We start from the raw sequence: 18,801 nt of genomic DNA, 5'->3' as shown, positions 1-18,801 counted from the left end.
CCTCTTATATTTTCCTGGATAGAGCTGGAACCCATTCTACTAAGTGAAGTATCCCAAGAATGGAAAAATAAGCACCACATGTACTCACCAGTCTTTATTTCTTTGAAAATTTTTTTCTGTATCTTTCTTTCCTACATCTCCTTCTGGTTCTCCCATTTACACATATGTGTGCTTAACGGTGTGCTGCGTTTCTCTGAGGCTTATTTTTCTTCATTCTTTTTTCTCTCTGTTCCACAGATCACACAGTGTCCTTCATGTTTGCTAATTCTTTTTTTCTTTGCTAGCTGTCAAATCTGTTTTCCTAGCTTCTAGTAAATTCTTCATTTTGCTTATTGTAAGTTTTCTACTCCACGTCTTGGTTCACATTCTAGACTCCTGCTATTCTTTCTTAATTTTAGTAGATTTCCTTGATTAGATGTCTCTTCATTTGCTATATGTCCTTAGGACCACTTCCAGAGATGTTAATGGCTATTTTTATATAATTTTCACCACTTTTTACTGGAGAGTGCGTTCATGGAACTCCTTACGCTGTTATGCCAGAAGTTGACACCTCTCTCAGAGCACTCTTATTCTTTGCCAGGTCACAAAAGAAGACAAGTCCTTCCAGAATATTATGCGTTGTTATAGGACTCAGCCACAGGCCCAGAGCCAGGTAACTGCATTTTCTTTCAGGGCTGAAAATAAAGCTTAAAGTCTGTGATAAATACAAAAAATTAACCATAGTTGATTCTGTGGCCTTTTTTCCAGGATAAACAACTAAGACTACTTTACGGGAAGTCTCTGCTTTAATCTTCTTTTGTCACTGACGGACAGCTTCACATGTTGATTATTTTAAGTCCTCTTTTCCTCAGAAGGCAACAACATGAAATATTTGATTGCTTTCTTAATTCAGAGTATAACAAGATATTAATAGATATTAATACCTATTAATAGATATGAATTAAGAAGTTATTTGGTTTCTATCTCACCTTTCAATCTAGATTAGAAAATTTAAAACTCACTTTACCTTTAATACCATTCGTTTGTCTCAGAGACAAGTATGTCAGATCATGGTATCTGACTTAGAATGACTTGATTTTATGGCTGGGTACTGTTATTGCTGTGTAGTATAGTAGGCAGTACTTGGAATTTGAAGACATACAGCAGGCTCCAGTGTAAATCCTGGATCTGTTTTTTAATAACTATGTGACCTTGGCCGCATTTCTTAACCTCTTCTGAGGAAGATAACTTACTACATGGGGTTGTGAGAAGCAAGGAACATATGTCAAGGTCCTATTGTCTAGGGTATACTCAGTAAATACTAGTTTTATGTCCCCTTTTCACTGTCTCTCTAAAGGTGTATAGAAGTGTTTTGATAAAAGGGAAAAGAAAAAGAAGAAATTCTGGCAGCAGTGATAGCAGAAGCCATCAGAATTCTCCAACAGAACTAAACAAAGATAGAAGTAAGTCGGAACTATCTTTATGAACTCTGACAAAACAAAATTAGCAGCTTTTCTTATTTTTTAGTCCTGGAAGACTAAGGATTACTAAATGAAATAACTACTATAGAAACTGTCAAAGTGTTGTACTGACGAAGGGTTTGTTGGAACAATATACCAATTCTAAATTTAGTGGCAAAGTTGTCAGTGCATAACGTTTCAGGCAGGAATCTGCTCGCCTGAGTTCCATTATTGTCAGCTGGAGCCATGCAAAGGAAATGCCATCCCTAATGGCTGGTTTGCGCTGCTTACTGCAGGGCTCAGGTCCTGGAAAACTTGGTGTAACTAATTAATGGAAACTACTCCGTAAGCCCTTGGTATGGTTATGGAATGGGGGTGAAGTTGTTAATATCCTATCTGAGCTTTGTTCCTTAGTATAAGGAATAGAGTTCCCATTTACTGTCATTAACAAATCGTGCAGGTAGCTGTTCATTTTTCCTACTGGATTTTCTTTTTTAAAACAAGCTCTACTAGCAGCCTTTGTGGTTAACAGCCTTTGTTCTACCTCGTGCAGCAAGTAGAGACTCCAGTCCTGTCATGAGGTCAAGCAGCACCTTGCCGGTGCCACAGCCTAGCAGTGCCCCTCCTACACCTACTCGCCTCACAGGTGCCAACAGCGACATGGAAGAAGAGGAGAGGGGAGACCTTATTCAGTTCTACAACAACATCTACATAAAACAAATTAAAACATTTGCCTTGAAGTACTCACAGGCAAACATGGTAAGTCTGACAGGGATTACTTCATTCTTTTTTCACTTGTCAGGGATGGGGAATCATTTGTGTTACCTGTTCCATATATAAACTAGTTTCACAAATAATCCCTTTAAGTAAAACTGAGGAAGTCTGTAACAGAATTTGCCTAACCAACATAATTTCTATGTTGTTAAGCGTTAAACAACGGAAAGACGGTATTTAGAGTCCCTGCAAAGTACAATAGTATAAGAGACAGGCTACATAGGTTCCAGTTGTCCACTATTTAACAGTGGTGGTGACCACGCAAGTCATTTGACTTTCTGTCTCTTGTTTCCTCAGATGTAAAGTGGGAATGGAAGTAGTTCTCAGTTTATAGGGTTTTTGTGAGGATGAAGTGACATAATGTATAAAAAATGCTCGTAACAGTGACTGGCACAAACTAAGCACTTAAAAATGTTTTCTACCAGAATGATTTTCTTTAAGTTTAATTGTTGCTAATACATCACTGTTTATCATTCATAAAACTACAGGTTTATTATATTATACCTCTTCACTCAAAAGTATCTGTTTAGAAATTTTTTTTCTTAGAAGTACTAATTTTTTGTTTTTTAAACAGATGGATGCTCCTCCACTCTCTCCCTACCCATTTGTAAGAACAGGCTCCCCTCGCCGAATACAGTTGTCTCAAAATCATCCTGTCTACATTTCCCCACATAAAAATGAAACAATGCTTTCTCCTCGAGAAAAGATTTTCTACTACTTCAGCAACAGTCCTTCAAAGGTGAGCCTAACATAAATCTTGGCCTTTACTAAACCCTAAAATACTTAGGATACTAGAAACAGGGTTGGTGCCAAGCCTAGGCATTCACTAGAGTGATGGGAACTGCAGGAACAGTGACTGGTAAGTCCCAATAGAGCAAAACCCAAGGTTTGGTTTGATTTGGTTTTTGCTTTAGAGAATATTAGGATTGGAGATAGGCAAGGGACTTGGATTTATTTTTATTCCTTCTTTCCTTTTTGTACATTTTGTACATTCTGCCATAAGTTGGGAAGTTTGTGTTTATTCCATTTGTGAAGTTTTAATTTCTGAAATCTGTTAGGGAAAGAAACTTTGCACCCCTAAACTGATTACCAAGGGACTATTTCTGGGGAAGTTCATACCCTTTGTCCAATCTTTTTAAAATTTTTGTAGAGATTGGGGGGTCTCACGATGTTGCCCAGGCTGGTCTCGAACTCCTGGCCACAAGTCTATTTCTGTAACAGGTGGTCTCTCTGTCCTCTTTGACTAGGGGGAGAAATGGACATTTTGGACAGTGCAGTGTGATAGTCATATTAGCACAGGTTTATGTGGTAGCATCTGCCTCAGTTTGAGAAGGAGAAGGAAGCTTGAGTTAACCGTTAATGGTGAAGCCTTAGAAAGCTGCTGCGAGGTGTGGAAGGGCATTCAGGAAGCAGCAGATAAGGGGAAGGAAACAATGTTCCTGAGGCAGATGCAGTGACCACAGTCAGATCAGTGGGCATCATGCTGTTAGGGGAACTAGACCTGGAAGGCCTTTATGTAATGAAGTTTTTATTTATAAAGATTGCTTAGAAATAACCATTATACATGACAAACGGCCTGGACTCTTTTAAAAACAAAAGTCAGTATCATGAAAAAAATAGTAGAGGGTGAGGAGAGTATTACTAAAGGCAACTAAAGAGACATGACAACCAAATGCAATGTATGACTTTTGATTGGATCCTGCGCAGAAAATCACCACTATAAAGGACAATTAGGAAAATTTGAATGTGGCCTTCAATGTATTACTTATATTTCTTTGGTATTGATGATGCTACATCATGTAGGAGACTATGCTTAAAGTATTCAGAGGTGAAAGGTCCCAGTATTAGCAACTTACTTTCAAATGGGTCCACTACAATGGATAGATATGACAGAGCAAATATGGTGAAATGTTAAATGGGTGTTTAATGTACTATTCTTTCACTGCTTCTGTGGGCTTGACATCTTTGAAAAAGTTGAGGAAAACAAAGAGCAGCAAAAATCTATTAGAAAATGTAATGGGAAACTTTTCCTATCATAGTAAAAAAAGGCATCATATGCCTTGGAATAAATTTATAACTTGTTTGAAAAATTACTAGAATTTGAGATTTTTAAAAACTGGAATAGGCCAGGTGTGGTGGCTCACGCCTGTAATCCTAACTCTCTGGGAGGCCGAGGCGGGTGGATTGTTCGAGACCAGCCTGAGCAAGAGCGAGACCCCGTCTCTACCAAAAATAGAAAGAAATTAATTGGACAGCTAAAAATATATAGAAAAAATTAGCTGGGCATGGTGGCGCGTGCCTGTAGTCCCAGCTATTTGGGAGGCTGAGGCAGGAGGATCGCTTGAGCCCAGGAGTTTGAGGTTGCTGTGAGCTAGGATGATGCCATGGCACTCTAGCCCGGGCAACATAGTGAGACTCTGTCCCGAAAAAAAAAACTGGAATAAGTGAAGATACACCAATCTTTCTGAATAGGAAGACCAAATCTTAAAGAGATAATTTCCTCCAACTATTACATAGTTTAAGTTTAGCCTAATTTCAATGATAGTTCTAGTAGGATTGTTTGTGAAACCTAGAAACAGATTGGCAAAGGTAGCCCCAAAAAGCAATTGGAGTTGGAGGAAATGATTCTGAGAGGTCCTCTAAAATTAGACTCTCATCCTATAACCAAATAAATTCTAAATGGATTGAAGAGTTAAATGGAAAAAAGGAATCATAAAACTATCAGGTAAATATACATTGTAGCTTGTCTGATCATAGAGTTAAGAAAAGACTTTCTAAATAGAATAATATATAGGTAATACACAAAAGAAGATGAATTGGAATCATAATGCTCAGTTCAAAAGAAGGCTAAAAAAGGAAGAACATAGAAAATAGCAATTAAATTTAAATGGTTAAATATCCCAATTAAAAAGCAGAAACTGTCCAATTGGGCAAAAAAGCAAAACCAAACCATATGCAGCTTATAAGTAACTTACTTTAAATGTAAGTAAGTTTAAAATAAAAGGATGACAACGTCCTGTCCATTTACTGATAAATGTATATCCATAAATGGAAAATTACTTGGCAATAAAAGACTGAAGGACTGATACATGATACACCTTGAAAACGTTAAGTGAAAGAACCCAGTAATAAAACTGTATGATTCCATTTATATGAAATGTCCCAAATGTGCAAATATATAGAGGCAGAAAGTAGATTAATGGTTGCCTAGGGTTTGGGGGAATATACGGTTTCTTTCCTGGGTGATGAGTGTGGTGATGGTTGCACAACTCATGGAGTTGTATATTTTAAATGGGTGGATTATATGGTGTGTGAATTTTATCTCAAAGGTGAAAGGACGGAAAAAGTTATACCATGCTATCACTAATCAAAAGAAAGCTGAAGTGATACTAATATTAGAGAAAGTAGATTTCAGAGCAAAAAATATTACCAGTGATAAAGAGGGTCATTTCCTAACAATAGAGAGGACACATAATCCTAAATAGAAAAAAAAAGTCAGATTTCAACATAATTGATAGAACATGGAGAGAAAATCAGTAAGGACACAGAAGATGTAAACACTGTCAACCGAGGCCGAGGTGGGCGGATTGTTTGAGCTCAAGAGTTCAAAACCAGCCTGAGCAAGAGCGAGACCCCGTCTCTACTAAAAATAGAAAGAAATTAATCGGACAACTAAAAATATATAGAAAAAAATTAGCCAGGCATGGTGGTGCATGCCTGTAGTCCCAGCTACTCGGGAGCCTGAGGCAGAAGGATTGCTTGAGCCCAGGAGTGTGAGGTTGCTGTGAGCTAGGCTGATACCACGGCACTCACTCTAGCCCAGGCAAAAGAGTGAGACTGTCTCAAAAAAAAAAAAAAAAAAAAAAAACCACTGTCAACCAAACTAACTAATCGACATTTAGAAAACACTCCAACAGTATCAAGTGCAGACAGAATATTTACCACGTAGACCACATTCTGGACCATAAAACAAGACTCAATAAATTTTAAAGGGTTCAAAAAAATGTATGTTCACTGATTCTAATGGCATTAAATCAGAAATCAATTAAATCAGAAATCACTAACAATCTAGAAAATCCCCCAATTTTTGGAAATGAAATCACATATTTCAGTGGCTCAAGAAGAAATCACAGGAGAAATTAGAAAGTATTTTGAATTAAATAAAAATGAAACTGAAATATTAAATTTGTGGGATGCAGTTAAAACAGCACTAAGGGAATTTTATAGCACTAGACATCTATATTAAAAAAAGGTCTCAAATTAGTGACCTAAGATGTTAAGAAACTAGAAAAAGAACAGGACCCATTGAAATAGAGAACTGAAAAATAGAGAAAAATCAAGGCAATCACAAGGTTACTTATTCGAAGAAGATTAAAAAGAAAATTGATATACCTCTGTGCAGACTAATCAAGAAAAAGAAATGACACATTATCAATATACATTAAAAGTATAATGAGGGATACAGAACTTAATGCCAGTAAATGAGACAATGCAAATAAAATGGACAAATTCCTTGAAAGACATTAACTAATAAAACTCAAGTAGTAATCTCAATAGCCCGATATCTATTAAAGAAATTGAATTTGTACTTTAAAAACCTCCCCGTAAAGAAAACTGTAGGCCCAGATGACTTCTCTGGTAAATTCTCCCAAATACTTAAGGAAGAAATAATGCAAATTCTATACAAACTCTCCCAAAAAGTGAAGAGGATAAATTATCTCAGTTGAAGGAAAAATTTGACAAAATCATTCACTCAGGTAAAAACTCTCAGGGAACTTGATAGTAAACATTTACCAAAAAATCTACAGATAACGTCATACTAAACGGTGAAAGACTGAATGCATTCCCCCAAGATCAGAAACAAGGCAAGGAAGTCCACTCTCACCACTCCTATTCAACATTGTAACTGGAGGTCTTAGCATATGCAGTATGTCAAGAAAAAGAAGGTATACAGATTTGATAGTCTACACAGAAAAATCACAAATAATCTACAAAAAGTTACTGAAAGCAATATAAGTAAGGAGGGTTACATGCTCAATGTATAAAAATCAAATGCATTTCTATATTCTAGCAATGAACGAGAAGTAAAACACTTTAAAAACACCAGAAACAGCATTAAAAAATTAAATACATAGGGATATGTAAAAGAGGTGCAAGGCCAGATGTAGTGGCTTATACCTGTAATCCCAGCACTTTGGGAGGTTGAAGGGGGAGGATCACTGGAGGCCAGGAGTTTGAAACCAGCCTAGGCAACATAGTGAGACTCCATTTCTACAAAAAAGAAAAAAATTAGCCATGGTGGTACATTCCTATAGTCCCAGCTACTTAGGAGGTTGAGGCAGGAGGATTGCTTGAGCCCGGAATTTCAAGCCTGCAGTGAGCTATGATTGTGCCACGGCACTCCAGCCTAGGTGAAAGAGTGAGACTCTGACTCTAAAAAATAAAAAAAAAAAGAGAAACTAAAGCCTAAGAAAATAAGGAAATATATTCATGAATTGGAAAACAAGATACCAGTTTTCTCCCAACTGATCTATAAATTCAACCCAATTTCAATCAAAATCCAAGTAGAATTATTTATATAAATTAACAAACTGGGCCAGGCACTGTGGCTTCCACCTGTAATCCTAGCACTTTGGAGCCAAGATGGGAGAATCACTTGAGGCCAGAAGTTCAAGACTAGCATGGGCAACAGAGCAAAACCCTGTCTCTACAAAAAATAAAAAAAATTAGCTGGCCATGGATGTGCCTGTAGTCCTACCTACTTGGGAGGCCAAGGTGGGAGGATCACTTGAGCCCAAGAGTTCGAGGTTGCACTGAGCTATGATGATGCCACTGCCACTGTACTGTAACCCAGGCAATAGAGTGACACCTTGTCTCTAAAAAAAAAAAAACAAAAAAAAACTGATTCTAAAATTTCTATCAAAAGGCAAAGGAACTAAATAGCTAAAACAATTCTGAAAAAGTTGGGGTACCCACACTATCTGATTTCAAGACTTACAAAGCTGCAGTAATCAAGATAGTGTAGTGTTGGGGAGTAGACAAAGGAATTAAGTCTCAGGTTACACAATCAACATAGGCAAATCAGTAGCATTTCTGTACACCAATAACAAGCTAATAATCAAATCAAGAACTCAATCTCATTTACAATAGCTGCAAAAAATACACAATACCTGGGAATATATTTAGCTAAGGAGGTGAATGCTCTCTACAAGGAAAACTACAAAATGGAAGAAATCGTAGATGATACAAACAAATGGGAAAACATCCCATGCTTGTGGATTGAAAGAAATCAATATGGTTAAAACGACCATACTGCCCAAAGCAATCTACAGATTCAGTGCAATTCCTATCAAAATACCAATGTCATTTTTCACAGAATTAGAAAAAACAATCCTAAAATTCATATGGAACCAAAAAAGAGTCCAAATAGCCAAAGCAATCATAAGCAAAAAGAACAAATCTGGAGGCGTCAAATTACCTGACTATAAATTATACTACAAGGCTACAGTAACAAAAACAGCGTGGTATAAAAGACACATAAATCAATGGAAGAGAATAGAGAACCCAGAAATAAAGCCACATACCTACAATCAACTGATCTTTGACAAAGCAGACAAAAACATACACTGGAGAAAGGACACCCTTTTTAGTAAATGGGGCTGGGGATACAGTATTGTTTCTAAGAATAAGTGCATTCCTAGAAAAAGAGGACATCAGCCTGATTTATTCAGTGGATGAATAGTAATACGTACCTCTGGGGATTGGGTGAAGATAAGGAATCTAGGTATATTTTATATGAATTTTTTTGGAATAAGAATTTGTGTTTAAACTATTGTGTATGTACTGTGTAAATAACGGTGTATAAGATTGTTTTATATTGATATATAAATTTTATGTAAATAATAGAATGTACAATGTATATTATATGCATGTGCTATATATAAGTTATACAGTTATACCTTGTATAATATATACAGTATATAATGTATATATTACATACAACTAACAATGTATACAATGAACAATATGAAGAATATTCAAGTAAACGGGAAACTGTAGAGATAGCAGACCAGACTTTCAGGAAGGCAAAAGGGTAGAGAAGGGGTCAAAGGAAAGTTTTCTTAAGACGGGTAAGTTTTGTGAAGGTGCATATGCTGATAATAAAGAACAGTGGTGATTTTATTTACAACCTCAAAACAGTTTATTATTTCAAAGTAAAGAATAAAAAGTAACAAATGTTATGAGTAAAATATGTCTAGGATTTGCTTTAAAATAATCTGGGGGATGGGAAATGGATTGGGGCAACATCAAGTAAGACTGGCTGAAATTGTTTAGGTAGGTGATGGGCACATGAGGATTCATAATACTTTTTTCTCTATTTATGATGTTTGCAATTTCCTATACTGTATCTGAATTTGTTCAGTATGCTTTCTATAAGGAAACATGGATAATGAAGCAGCATATGAAAAAAATTTTAACCAGCAAACTACCAGACAATAGTGTGGTAAAAGACTTCTGGGGAAACTCAGTACTGAAGGCCACTGTAAAGAGATACAGTCTTTCTGGCATTCTGGCAACTTCTTTCTCAGTCATGGGTCCTCATCTGAGCCAATGCATAGAAAATAATTTGAGTAACTTTTCTCAATTCTCTCAAGGGTAATATTAATATATAACTATTACCATTCTAGATCTTACTAATTTATAACCTACAATGGATACCTTAGGAAATTAAGGCTTACTTCTCTAGCAAAATCCTGATTAAGAATGTCTACTAAAAATTGAGTAACACAGACTGAAAAAAGGGGCATAATATTATATAAAATTCATAACTTTGTTTTAAGACAGAGCCTTGCTCTGTGGCCCGGGCTGGATTGCAGTGGTGTCATCATAGCTCACTGTCACTTTAAACTCCTGGGCTCCAGTGATCCTCCTGCCTCAGCCTCTCGAGTAGCTGGACTACACGCATGTGCCACCACATCTGGCTAATGTTTCTATTTTTTTGTAGAGATGGGGTCTTGCTCTTGCTCAGGCTGATGTAAAATTCCTGGCCTCAAGCACTCTTCACACCCTGGCCCCAAAGTGCTAGGATTACAGGTGTGAGCCACTGCGTCCAGTCAAAATCATAGTTTTTTAAAAAGAAAAATGGACGTGCGTCTAAGTGACTAAATGTGGCATAGCAATGGGATGGTCTATAATTACAAAAAATCAGATTTGTGAACTTACACATTATAGAAACGTATATAGCAAAACGCCTATGGAGGAGCTTATTAGAAATACTCGGCCCTTACCCAAACTGTCGTCAGTCTCATATAGCATTACTTTTCTCCGTTAAGGGTGGTGGCCAAATTTTTCCAGGTAAACTGCTTAACTCATCTGAGATTTTTTGACTTAATACTGAGCTATGTGCATTAGCATTTTAAAGTTTTTATATTAGTATCTATTTTTTTCCCCCACCATAGAGACTGAGAGAAATTAACAGTATGATACGGACAGGAGAAACTCCAACTAAAAAGAGAGGGATTCTTTTGGAAGATGGAAGTGAATCACCTGCAAAAAGAATTTGCCCGGAAAATCATTCTGCCTTATTACGCCGCCTCCAAGATGTAGCTAATGACCGAGGTTCCCACTGAGGTTAGTCTCTTGTATTCAAACTGTTTTTCACAAACTGTCTAGCAGCATCACTTAATGCATCTTGATGATGGAGCTCTTTTCCTTAATCCAGCCAATTACAGCCTGTTAGTAATAGGAAGGGACATTGTTGTGAGAAATTGGACTCCTTCCAGTATCCATAGGATATCTTCATTCATCCCAACTGCTTTTTTCCCTGCCAATTCAGTGCTTACCATCAAGGCTGCTTAGAATCCAAACTTGTAAAAGCTTTGTCTGTCAGAGAGAGAAAAATCCAAGTACTACAGAGGACAAAGTGTTCTCAAATATAAGAGGTCTCTCTTGACATGCTCCAACAGAGGGACTATATTTCAAATTCATTCCTACCTGTTTTCTGGCCAGCTCTAGTCCTCATGAAAAGCAAAACAAAACACTTGGTAGGAGTGTGAGATTTCTGTATTCCTAAAACAGAACAAAGGAGAGCACACCCAGATTTGGAGGTCCCAGTCATTAGCCCAGGTCTCCTGTTCCTTTGTGCACTTCTTCCCTTTCCCCACTAGGTGTGACGCGGTGCTTGATTGTTCGGTTGTGCAATGTCTGAATGAACCTGTATAAGTGGTGGCACTTTAGGGCTGTAAAACGCATGATTTTGTAACCCAGATTTTGTTGTATATTTGTGATAGCACTTTCTACAATGTGAATTTTATTAAGTACAAAACTTCCAGGCTAAACATCCAATATTTTCTTTAATGCTTTTGTACTTTTTTTTAAACTGTTAAAGCCCCCATAGCCACCTTTTGGGCATGTTTTAAATTCTCCAGTTTTTTGTTGTTATATAGGTAGGAATCAGCTGGCTACGATTTCAGTCAAGTTGAATCGAGGGGATTAATATGAAAAATTATGGACCTCTTCCTTTAGGAGGTAGTTATCTAAAAGACGTGTCTATTAAGGTGATATATTTAAAAATATTTTTGGGTGTATTCCTGGCAGTTTAAAAAAATAGGTTGGAGGATTTAGGTTTTTATTAGTGCATAGTACCATTTATACAAATTAGAAGATGTTATTTAACAGCCATTGAAATATCTGTATACCTTTATTAATCACTATTGCTCCAGCAGTTTTTAAAGTTGAATTAATAATCTTATTAGGGAGAAAATTCAATTATAAATTGAATCAGTATAAATAAAGTTACTGGGTAACTTCATACTGCTCTGAAAGAAATATGGAACTTACACTGTTCAATTGGAATAGTGTTCTGCAAAAATATTTATAAAACCTCTCAAGCTACTTACTGCTACTGTAATTTTATATGAAGATAAGTGTATTTTTCAATAAAGCATTTATAAAGTAGTCTTTGTTTAGTTATATTGAGAAAAGGGTATTTAATTTCCTGTATAAATGACAAAGAACAATCATTTATCGGTTTATTTTGTCTCTACTAAACACATTAGTCATTCATCATTTAAATATCTGACTTCATTTAGAAACTGTTTTAACACTTTTTCTCCCTCCTGCCATAAAAATACAGTAAGTAATTTGCTTACAAAAAAAACTATGAGCAAGTGTTCTGGTTTCTTCTCACTTGACTAATATCTTTCTTGAGGATAACAGTTTATAAATCAGTAAAACAGCAGGCTGAAGACTGAGATGCAAACATCTTCCACTTAAAAGTGCTGAGTTATGGAACCTGCTCTCTCTTCTCCACTTCCTAACATATGTACAACTGAAACCACTGATTTAAAAACTATTAAATAGTGTTGAATTCTGTCTGCTCCGTTAGTTTAAATGAATGCAACTTACCTTTAGCATTATATTCAGAAAAATACTTAAGCCTCAAGGTCCCCAATAATTTGGAGTGCTGAACTAGATAACCACCCTAAGACACTTCTGACAGAAGTAATGCATTACTTAGAGGTTTCCAAAGCCCGCTGTTGGAACCTGTGCATACATGGAAAACACTGAGCGTCAGTCATTATTCACACAGTTTACTCTTCCGGCAGTCCTTTGCCGTTGGTCAGCTTTAGCCAGAGTCCAGCAGGACAGTGCACGGTGCACCAGATTCACCATCTCTTAAGTTGCTGCTGTTTTCTCTTCTTTACTGAAAGGTTGTACTGAGCCAGGCTTTACCCATGACAGGCCAGCAACATGAACGCTTTTATTGTGCTGTTCTTCAGGCTGCTTCTAGGCACAATCAAAAACAGACATTTAAAAAAATGATTGATGAGGAGATTTCACCACTGTACAAACTTGTTTCCCTAAGAGTTATTCTGTAATGAGCATTCTCCAATGAAGACGTTATAGAAAAGAAACAGTGAGTTAGCCATTCAAAATGGTTACCTACTTACTTTCTGAGTCAGCATCTTCTCTCTGGCTTCGTCATGTACAGAAGGATTCCATGGAGAAAAGCTTAAGGGAGAGAAAAATATTAAAAACTATTTTGGCTTACTAAATGAATATAACATGTTTTTCAATAATTAAGCCAATCTCCCTAACTTAACAAGGAATGGTACTTTTAAGGAGTAATCTTTAGATAATGTCTAAGATATACATGTTGACAACTGATTATTTGATTTTCTCACAATAACTATCCCATACATGTGGATGATCTCATTTAAGCCTCACCCCTAAAGTACTATTTAAAAATTAAGAAATCCACAGTAAAGCTAACAAGTACAAAAGTCAACCAGTCCATCTGCTGAGTCCAAGCTCTTAACAACTGTACCTCTCTGTCTCCCCAAGCAGCACCAATGTTGCCAAAGGACAAAATCACCAATTCTTGAGTTGTCAGTACTCCTCCCGACACTGGTCCCCAAGATCAAACATCACAGTGCTACCATAGCCTACCACTTCACACCATTCAGTTTCCCTCCTTTCACCAAATCTGAATGTTGATGGGGATACAGCAGTTTAAGAGGGGCTCCAGCTAAAACTGCCAACTGAAAAGTCCTGACATGTCAATAAATGAGCATTACAAAGATCCTTAGGGAAACCAAAGTCACAACAACTTGCAATCGGCACAGCATGCCAGATGTATAGCTTTTTGTTTAAGCAAAGAGGTATCGGAAACTGAGTTGACACCAAGTTATAAAGGATATAAGCTAACAGCTTATGCAGATGCCTTTTAATCCCCATTGTAAGACCACCTAGAAAATGGAAGGCGAGCACTGGAAAGGACGGTTCACGCAGAAGATGTACCACTTACCTAATTGCATAGGGGTCTTCTATTTTAGGTTGGTCAAACAAACGAGCAGTGCATGCCTTAACACTGTCAACCACTTTACTTTTAAAAAGCTGAATATCTTTTTCATACCTGTGTTAAAAGTTTAAATCAAAAGTTACCAACTTAATCTACTTAGCTGCATCTTCAAATTTATCTTAAATAACAAAGCAAAAGTAACATACAGCACTGCAGCCTCTGGGTTTAGGGGGCTTGCCGTATCAATCTTGTAGAAAACTCTCCTTGCATACATTAATACTTGCCAAATATGATTATGGTTCCGCCTAAAGGAAAACGGTATAATTAGTGGGGCTTCCTCCTACTGTATTATGTCACTAGAACAAACAGTTATTTACTTACCTCCACTTTGCAAATGCTCTCTTCACATCCAGTTCACCTGAGGTGGGATCAACTAGCGGGTGAAAGACGGGAATATCAAACACCAAGCGCTGTATTTAAAGAGAGACATAGCCTTTAATGGGAGCAGTGGAGATTAGACCCAGAGACACAGTAGTAAAAGGAGTTTTTGGACAAGGCAATCACATTTAAAGTCCAAAATCTGCCTCAAAAGGGATACTTAACTACTTTTACCATTTTCCTGTAAAACTAAATTTTGCAGTGAAGGGGAAAAAGTTATTCTCCACTATAGCACAATGATCACCATTCACGTAGTACATGCCGTCGTCCAGCCTCTGGCCTCACTCACGCACCCTGAGCAGAGAAACAAACCTAAAGCAAGGGACGGCATGCCCGAGCTGCAACGGAGCACAGAAATGCTCTTGGAAGACTATTGGGTAGACAAACATTTTGGGAAACTGAAATCATAAATGTATTAGGAAAAAACCCAAAGAAAGCTTTAAGCCCCGTAACTCCCCGCTGCTGACCCGCAAACGAAGCCAGACTCTGTCTCCAACTTACTGGACAGTCGCCATCTGGATAGTTATCAGGGATGTAAACTGTAAACTTAAAAACACCGTCTTGATAAAGTCCATGCCGTATAAATATCACTCCAAACCACACTGTAGGAAAAAATAAAAACGGGTAAGGCCTAAATTTGTGTGAGAGGAACCCAATATGCTATAAATTAAGAGTGAATCCTTGGCTTACTTAATGCAGAGCGGTAAGAAGGCTGCACATAGACGCCTGGTAATTTCTGCTTCACAACCAAGGTACTAAAACAAAAGCAGAATAATTGTATGGATATAAATGACACATATAGATCAAATCACCTCACATTCATTTTTGAGACAATGAATAGGTCCCTCAAGGTGCAGCTGACGCTCAAACCATACAAGCCGAGTTATCACAATCTCTTGCCTGACACAGCTCTGAGCAGCGGCCTCGACTGCTGCCTACTTACTGGCTTCGTGATAGAAGCTCACAGAGAAAGGTGCAAGCCAACAAAAAGCCCCGTATTAAGAAGCTAAAACCAAACGAGGATACACAAATAATCGAGTTTTCCTCCCAAACACCAGCTCTTCCAAAACGTCATCTTGGAAACCAGCTCGTAAATAATTCTGAACAATGCAACCTGAGGTAAGCCTCTGGACATTCAATTTGAGGTCAATGAGAGTATTTATAAAACTAATTCCTTTGTGACCAGAGATGATAGATCTTACGCACACACTGAAAAACTGCTTTTCAACACATTTTTAGGTAATTACAAATAAATGAAGATTCCATGGAATTGCTGTCTCTTAGTTGTCATTTTAAGCATGAATCACCAATGCTCTGGTTTCTCCTCAGATCATATAAATCTTTCACCATTTTAAGTCTGAGTCACCAGATCCCGCAGCAGAGGGCAGTGTTCAGTGTTGCTTGGTGAACCCAAGCATCAAAGTGAGGCGTTCGCACACACCCTGCTCTCAGAGAGACTCCCCAGTGCAGACACCTGAACTCTGTGGGGCTTGCTAGGGAGTGTGAAACTGAGTGCTAAAAACAAGGGAAGACAAGTCTACTGGCACAAAGGCCTCACTGAGTTTTCTGGGGCCTAGTTACCCCACCAAGAGCCATTCTGCCCTGTTCCTTGCAACTGCAGCTATGAGCCTAAAAAGACAGGCTGTGACCGGACCTTGAAACGAAATGTTTACCTAGGGCCTGAAAACACACTAACCTGCCAATCCTGAATTTTATCAAGAACTAGTTTATTGGGCCTTAGTTTATCATTTTTATTACCTATTTGCCATCATACTTAATCATTTTCTAATTTATCTATTCCATTTTTAAGTCACTGAAATTCAGCATGTCAATAGCAACATGGCTGCCAGATGTATCTACTATAGTGAGTTTTGTCAGAAAAGGCAATTCTGTGTTCTAACACAGACAGCAGATTTAATCACTACAATAGAAGCTTATCCAGCTCGCTGCCCATCTACAAACACAAGCCCTCCATTACAAAGCTAAAGGGACCACTGCTACCAAATCACACCCAGCCAATTACACTGAGGCCTCAGACCCTCTGACCATTACAACATTAGTATGCTGAGGGAGGGGTCAAGGATGCTTTTAAAATAATTTCATATACAAAGGAATTTTAAAATGATAGAAATTTGGAGAATTCTCCAAATTTCTGTCCTTTTAATAAATTAACATATCAAATACCATCTGACTCTGTGCTATTTGAGCCCAGCTCCTACGTGTGTGCCAGAGGCTGTGTCATCACCACCATCTCTGCTCAAGTGCGTAGCTCCTTGCACTCCACAGGTAGGTGCAACCTCAGTCTAACTGTAGACGTCTGTGATTAGGCAGGTTCTTACTCACGTGGAACCCAAATTTTTGTAACTTCCCTATAATCGCCAAGTCCTGCCTTTGGGGTCATACGGAGTAAGTCAACTCCCTTCTAATGACAGCCCTTCAAATATATGAAGACAGCTTTACTAAGTACTTAGGAGTTCTCTTCTCCAAGATGGCATTCCAGTTCTTCCAACTATTGAGCTCCTGACCTCTCCCTACTAGGATTCTCTTCCTACAGAGTGATAACCAAAACGGAGCACAATCATCCAGATGTGTTTGTAGATAGGCAGTGAGTTGTCTGACCCCAGAAACAACAGATTGCCACCCTCCCACTGGTCCACCCTCTAAAACCTGTTTATGAGGCGAATGCCTCACTTCATATAAAAGAAGACCAAATTTTAAGTTAGTAAATTCCTGGTCTGCTGCAGGTTCTTAACAAATCTTAGTTTCTCCATCATTGTATTCTCCAGAATAGACATGGAAATTAAAGCACACATCTGCCTTTAAACCTTATTTACCCAAGCTCCAAATAAGAATCATATTTGAGAGAGGATATTTATATAACATTACCTACATCTTGGTTAAAAAAGTTTTTTTGTTTGTTTGTTTTTTTTGTTTTTTTTGAGACGGAGTCTCACTCTGATGCCCAGGCTACACTATAGTGGCGTCCTCATAGATAGCTCACTGTAACCTCAAACTCCTCGGCTCAAGCAATCCTCCTGCCTCAGCCTCCCGCGTAGCTGGGACTACAGGCGCATGCCACAATGCACGGTTAACTTTTCTGTAGAGATGGGGTCTCGTTCTTGCTCAGGCTGGTCTTGAACTCTTGGCCTCAAGCAGTCTTCCCACCCCGGCCTCCCAAAGTGCTAGGATTACAGGTGTAAGCAACCGCGCCCAGCCAAGAAAGATTTTATCACCAGCAGTAACCTCCATATATTTGTTGAGGCTGATATTGGAGCGGGATGGTTTTGACCTTTAAGATTAAATGACTGAATCCAGCCGAATAAATTTGATTCTTCACCTTCCAGGATCATTCATAATGTAATCAAATAGTTTAAGAACTTACAATTCTGCAAGAAGAGAGTATTCCAGGTAGAAGGGTCCGTAGGAAGCATGCGTGCCATTTGTTGACTGTGCTGCTGGGGCAGGAGACGTAGGCTTAGTTATGGGCAAAGCATTTTTGGGAATAGAAGGCAGCTGTTTCTTCGGAGCAGTTCGTGGAGGACTGGTTTTCACGTCCCCTGTCAATGTCTTCTCTTCACCATCAGATCGCTATTCAAGACGGAGTTGTGAGAATATTTGTTATGATGATTCTTAAATCACAAGAGTACAGTATTAGCTCCAGGATGTAAAAGCTGGAGTTACGCTTTTACAAAGACATTCCAACCCTATGATGGAGATGATCTGAAAGTCCTTTGAGCAGGCTGGTCATATGAAGAGCAAACAAAGCTGAAGCAAGACTAAAGCATTAGGGAAACCCTTTAATTAGGTGCACCCTATAAGGACAATACAGTCAATATTCATAGGATTAACTGAAACAGAAAGCAATGGTTTCTCCTAGTGGCTCCCAAAAGAGGACAAGGGGTAGTAAGCAATTAGACAACTACATAAGACTAAAACAATTCCCTTGCACTTAGATGCTATAAAAGTCAGGTGCTAAGAAGCTCAAAAAAAAACACATATAGATGACAAATTAGTCATGACCTGATGTTAGCACTTGAGTTAGAAACAGAATGAAGCTATTCTCTTGCATCTGATTTTGATCTTGTCCCTAATGGATATGTTTCCACATTTGAAATATCACCAGCATAAACTGTCATCCTTAGTCAAAGACGAAGGTTGACATGAGTCAGATTAAACTACCATCTCGTAGGTACTTCTTTGGCTTAAGTACAATCAAAGGCTGTTTAATTAGTTATATTAAAAAATGTTGGCCGGGTGCGGTGGCTCACACCTGTAATCCTAGCACTCTGGGAGGCCGAGGCGGGTGGATCGCTCAAGGTCAGGAGTTCGAGACCAGCCTGAGCAAGA

General features: G+C 38.1%; 2 protein-coding genes across 2 annotated transcripts in view; one reads left to right on the top strand and one right to left on the bottom strand.

Annotated features, from left to right (window-relative positions):
• The window catches only part of RBL2 (retinoblastoma-like 2), a 46,936-nt gene extending 35,850 nt beyond the window's left edge, over nt 1-11,086 (top strand). The window contains exons 13-17 of the mRNA XM_012652667.1: nt 581-652; nt 1,337-1,442; nt 1,993-2,198; nt 2,788-2,952; nt 10,673-11,086. Of these exons, the coding sequence (XP_012508121.1) occupies nt 581-652; nt 1,337-1,442; nt 1,993-2,198; nt 2,788-2,952; nt 10,673-10,843 (720 nt within the window). The 3' untranslated portion in view covers nt 10,844-11,086. The remainder of the gene's footprint in view (nt 1-580; nt 653-1,336; nt 1,443-1,992; nt 2,199-2,787; nt 2,953-10,672) is intronic.
• Nucleotides 11,087-12,215: 1,129 nt separating this feature from the next.
• AKTIP (AKT interacting protein) overlaps nt 12,216-18,801 on the bottom strand; it is a 10,436-nt gene continuing 3,850 nt past the window's right edge. Inside the window, exons 3-10 of the mRNA XM_012652668.1 lie at nt 17,837-18,042; nt 15,145-15,209; nt 14,956-15,056; nt 14,398-14,486; nt 14,223-14,321; nt 14,023-14,130; nt 13,166-13,226; nt 12,216-13,001 (exon numbers count right to left, since the gene is read on the bottom strand). Of these exons, the coding sequence (XP_012508122.1) occupies nt 12,891-13,001; nt 13,166-13,226; nt 14,023-14,130; nt 14,223-14,321; nt 14,398-14,486; nt 14,956-15,056; nt 15,145-15,209; nt 17,837-18,042 (840 nt within the window). The 3' untranslated portion in view covers nt 12,216-12,890. The remainder of the gene's footprint in view (nt 13,002-13,165; nt 13,227-14,022; nt 14,131-14,222; nt 14,322-14,397; nt 14,487-14,955; nt 15,057-15,144; nt 15,210-17,836; nt 18,043-18,801) is intronic.

This window comes from Propithecus coquereli, unplaced genomic scaffold, assembly GCF_000956105.1.
Source record: "Propithecus coquereli isolate 6110/MARCELLA unplaced genomic scaffold, Pcoq_1.0 Scaffold395, whole genome shotgun sequence".
In the NCBI taxonomy this organism is placed as follows: Eukaryota; Metazoa; Chordata; class Mammalia; order Primates; family Indriidae; genus Propithecus; species Propithecus coquereli.
Note: the sequence above shows the minus strand (reverse complement) of the source record. Positions and strands in the feature narration are given on the sequence as shown.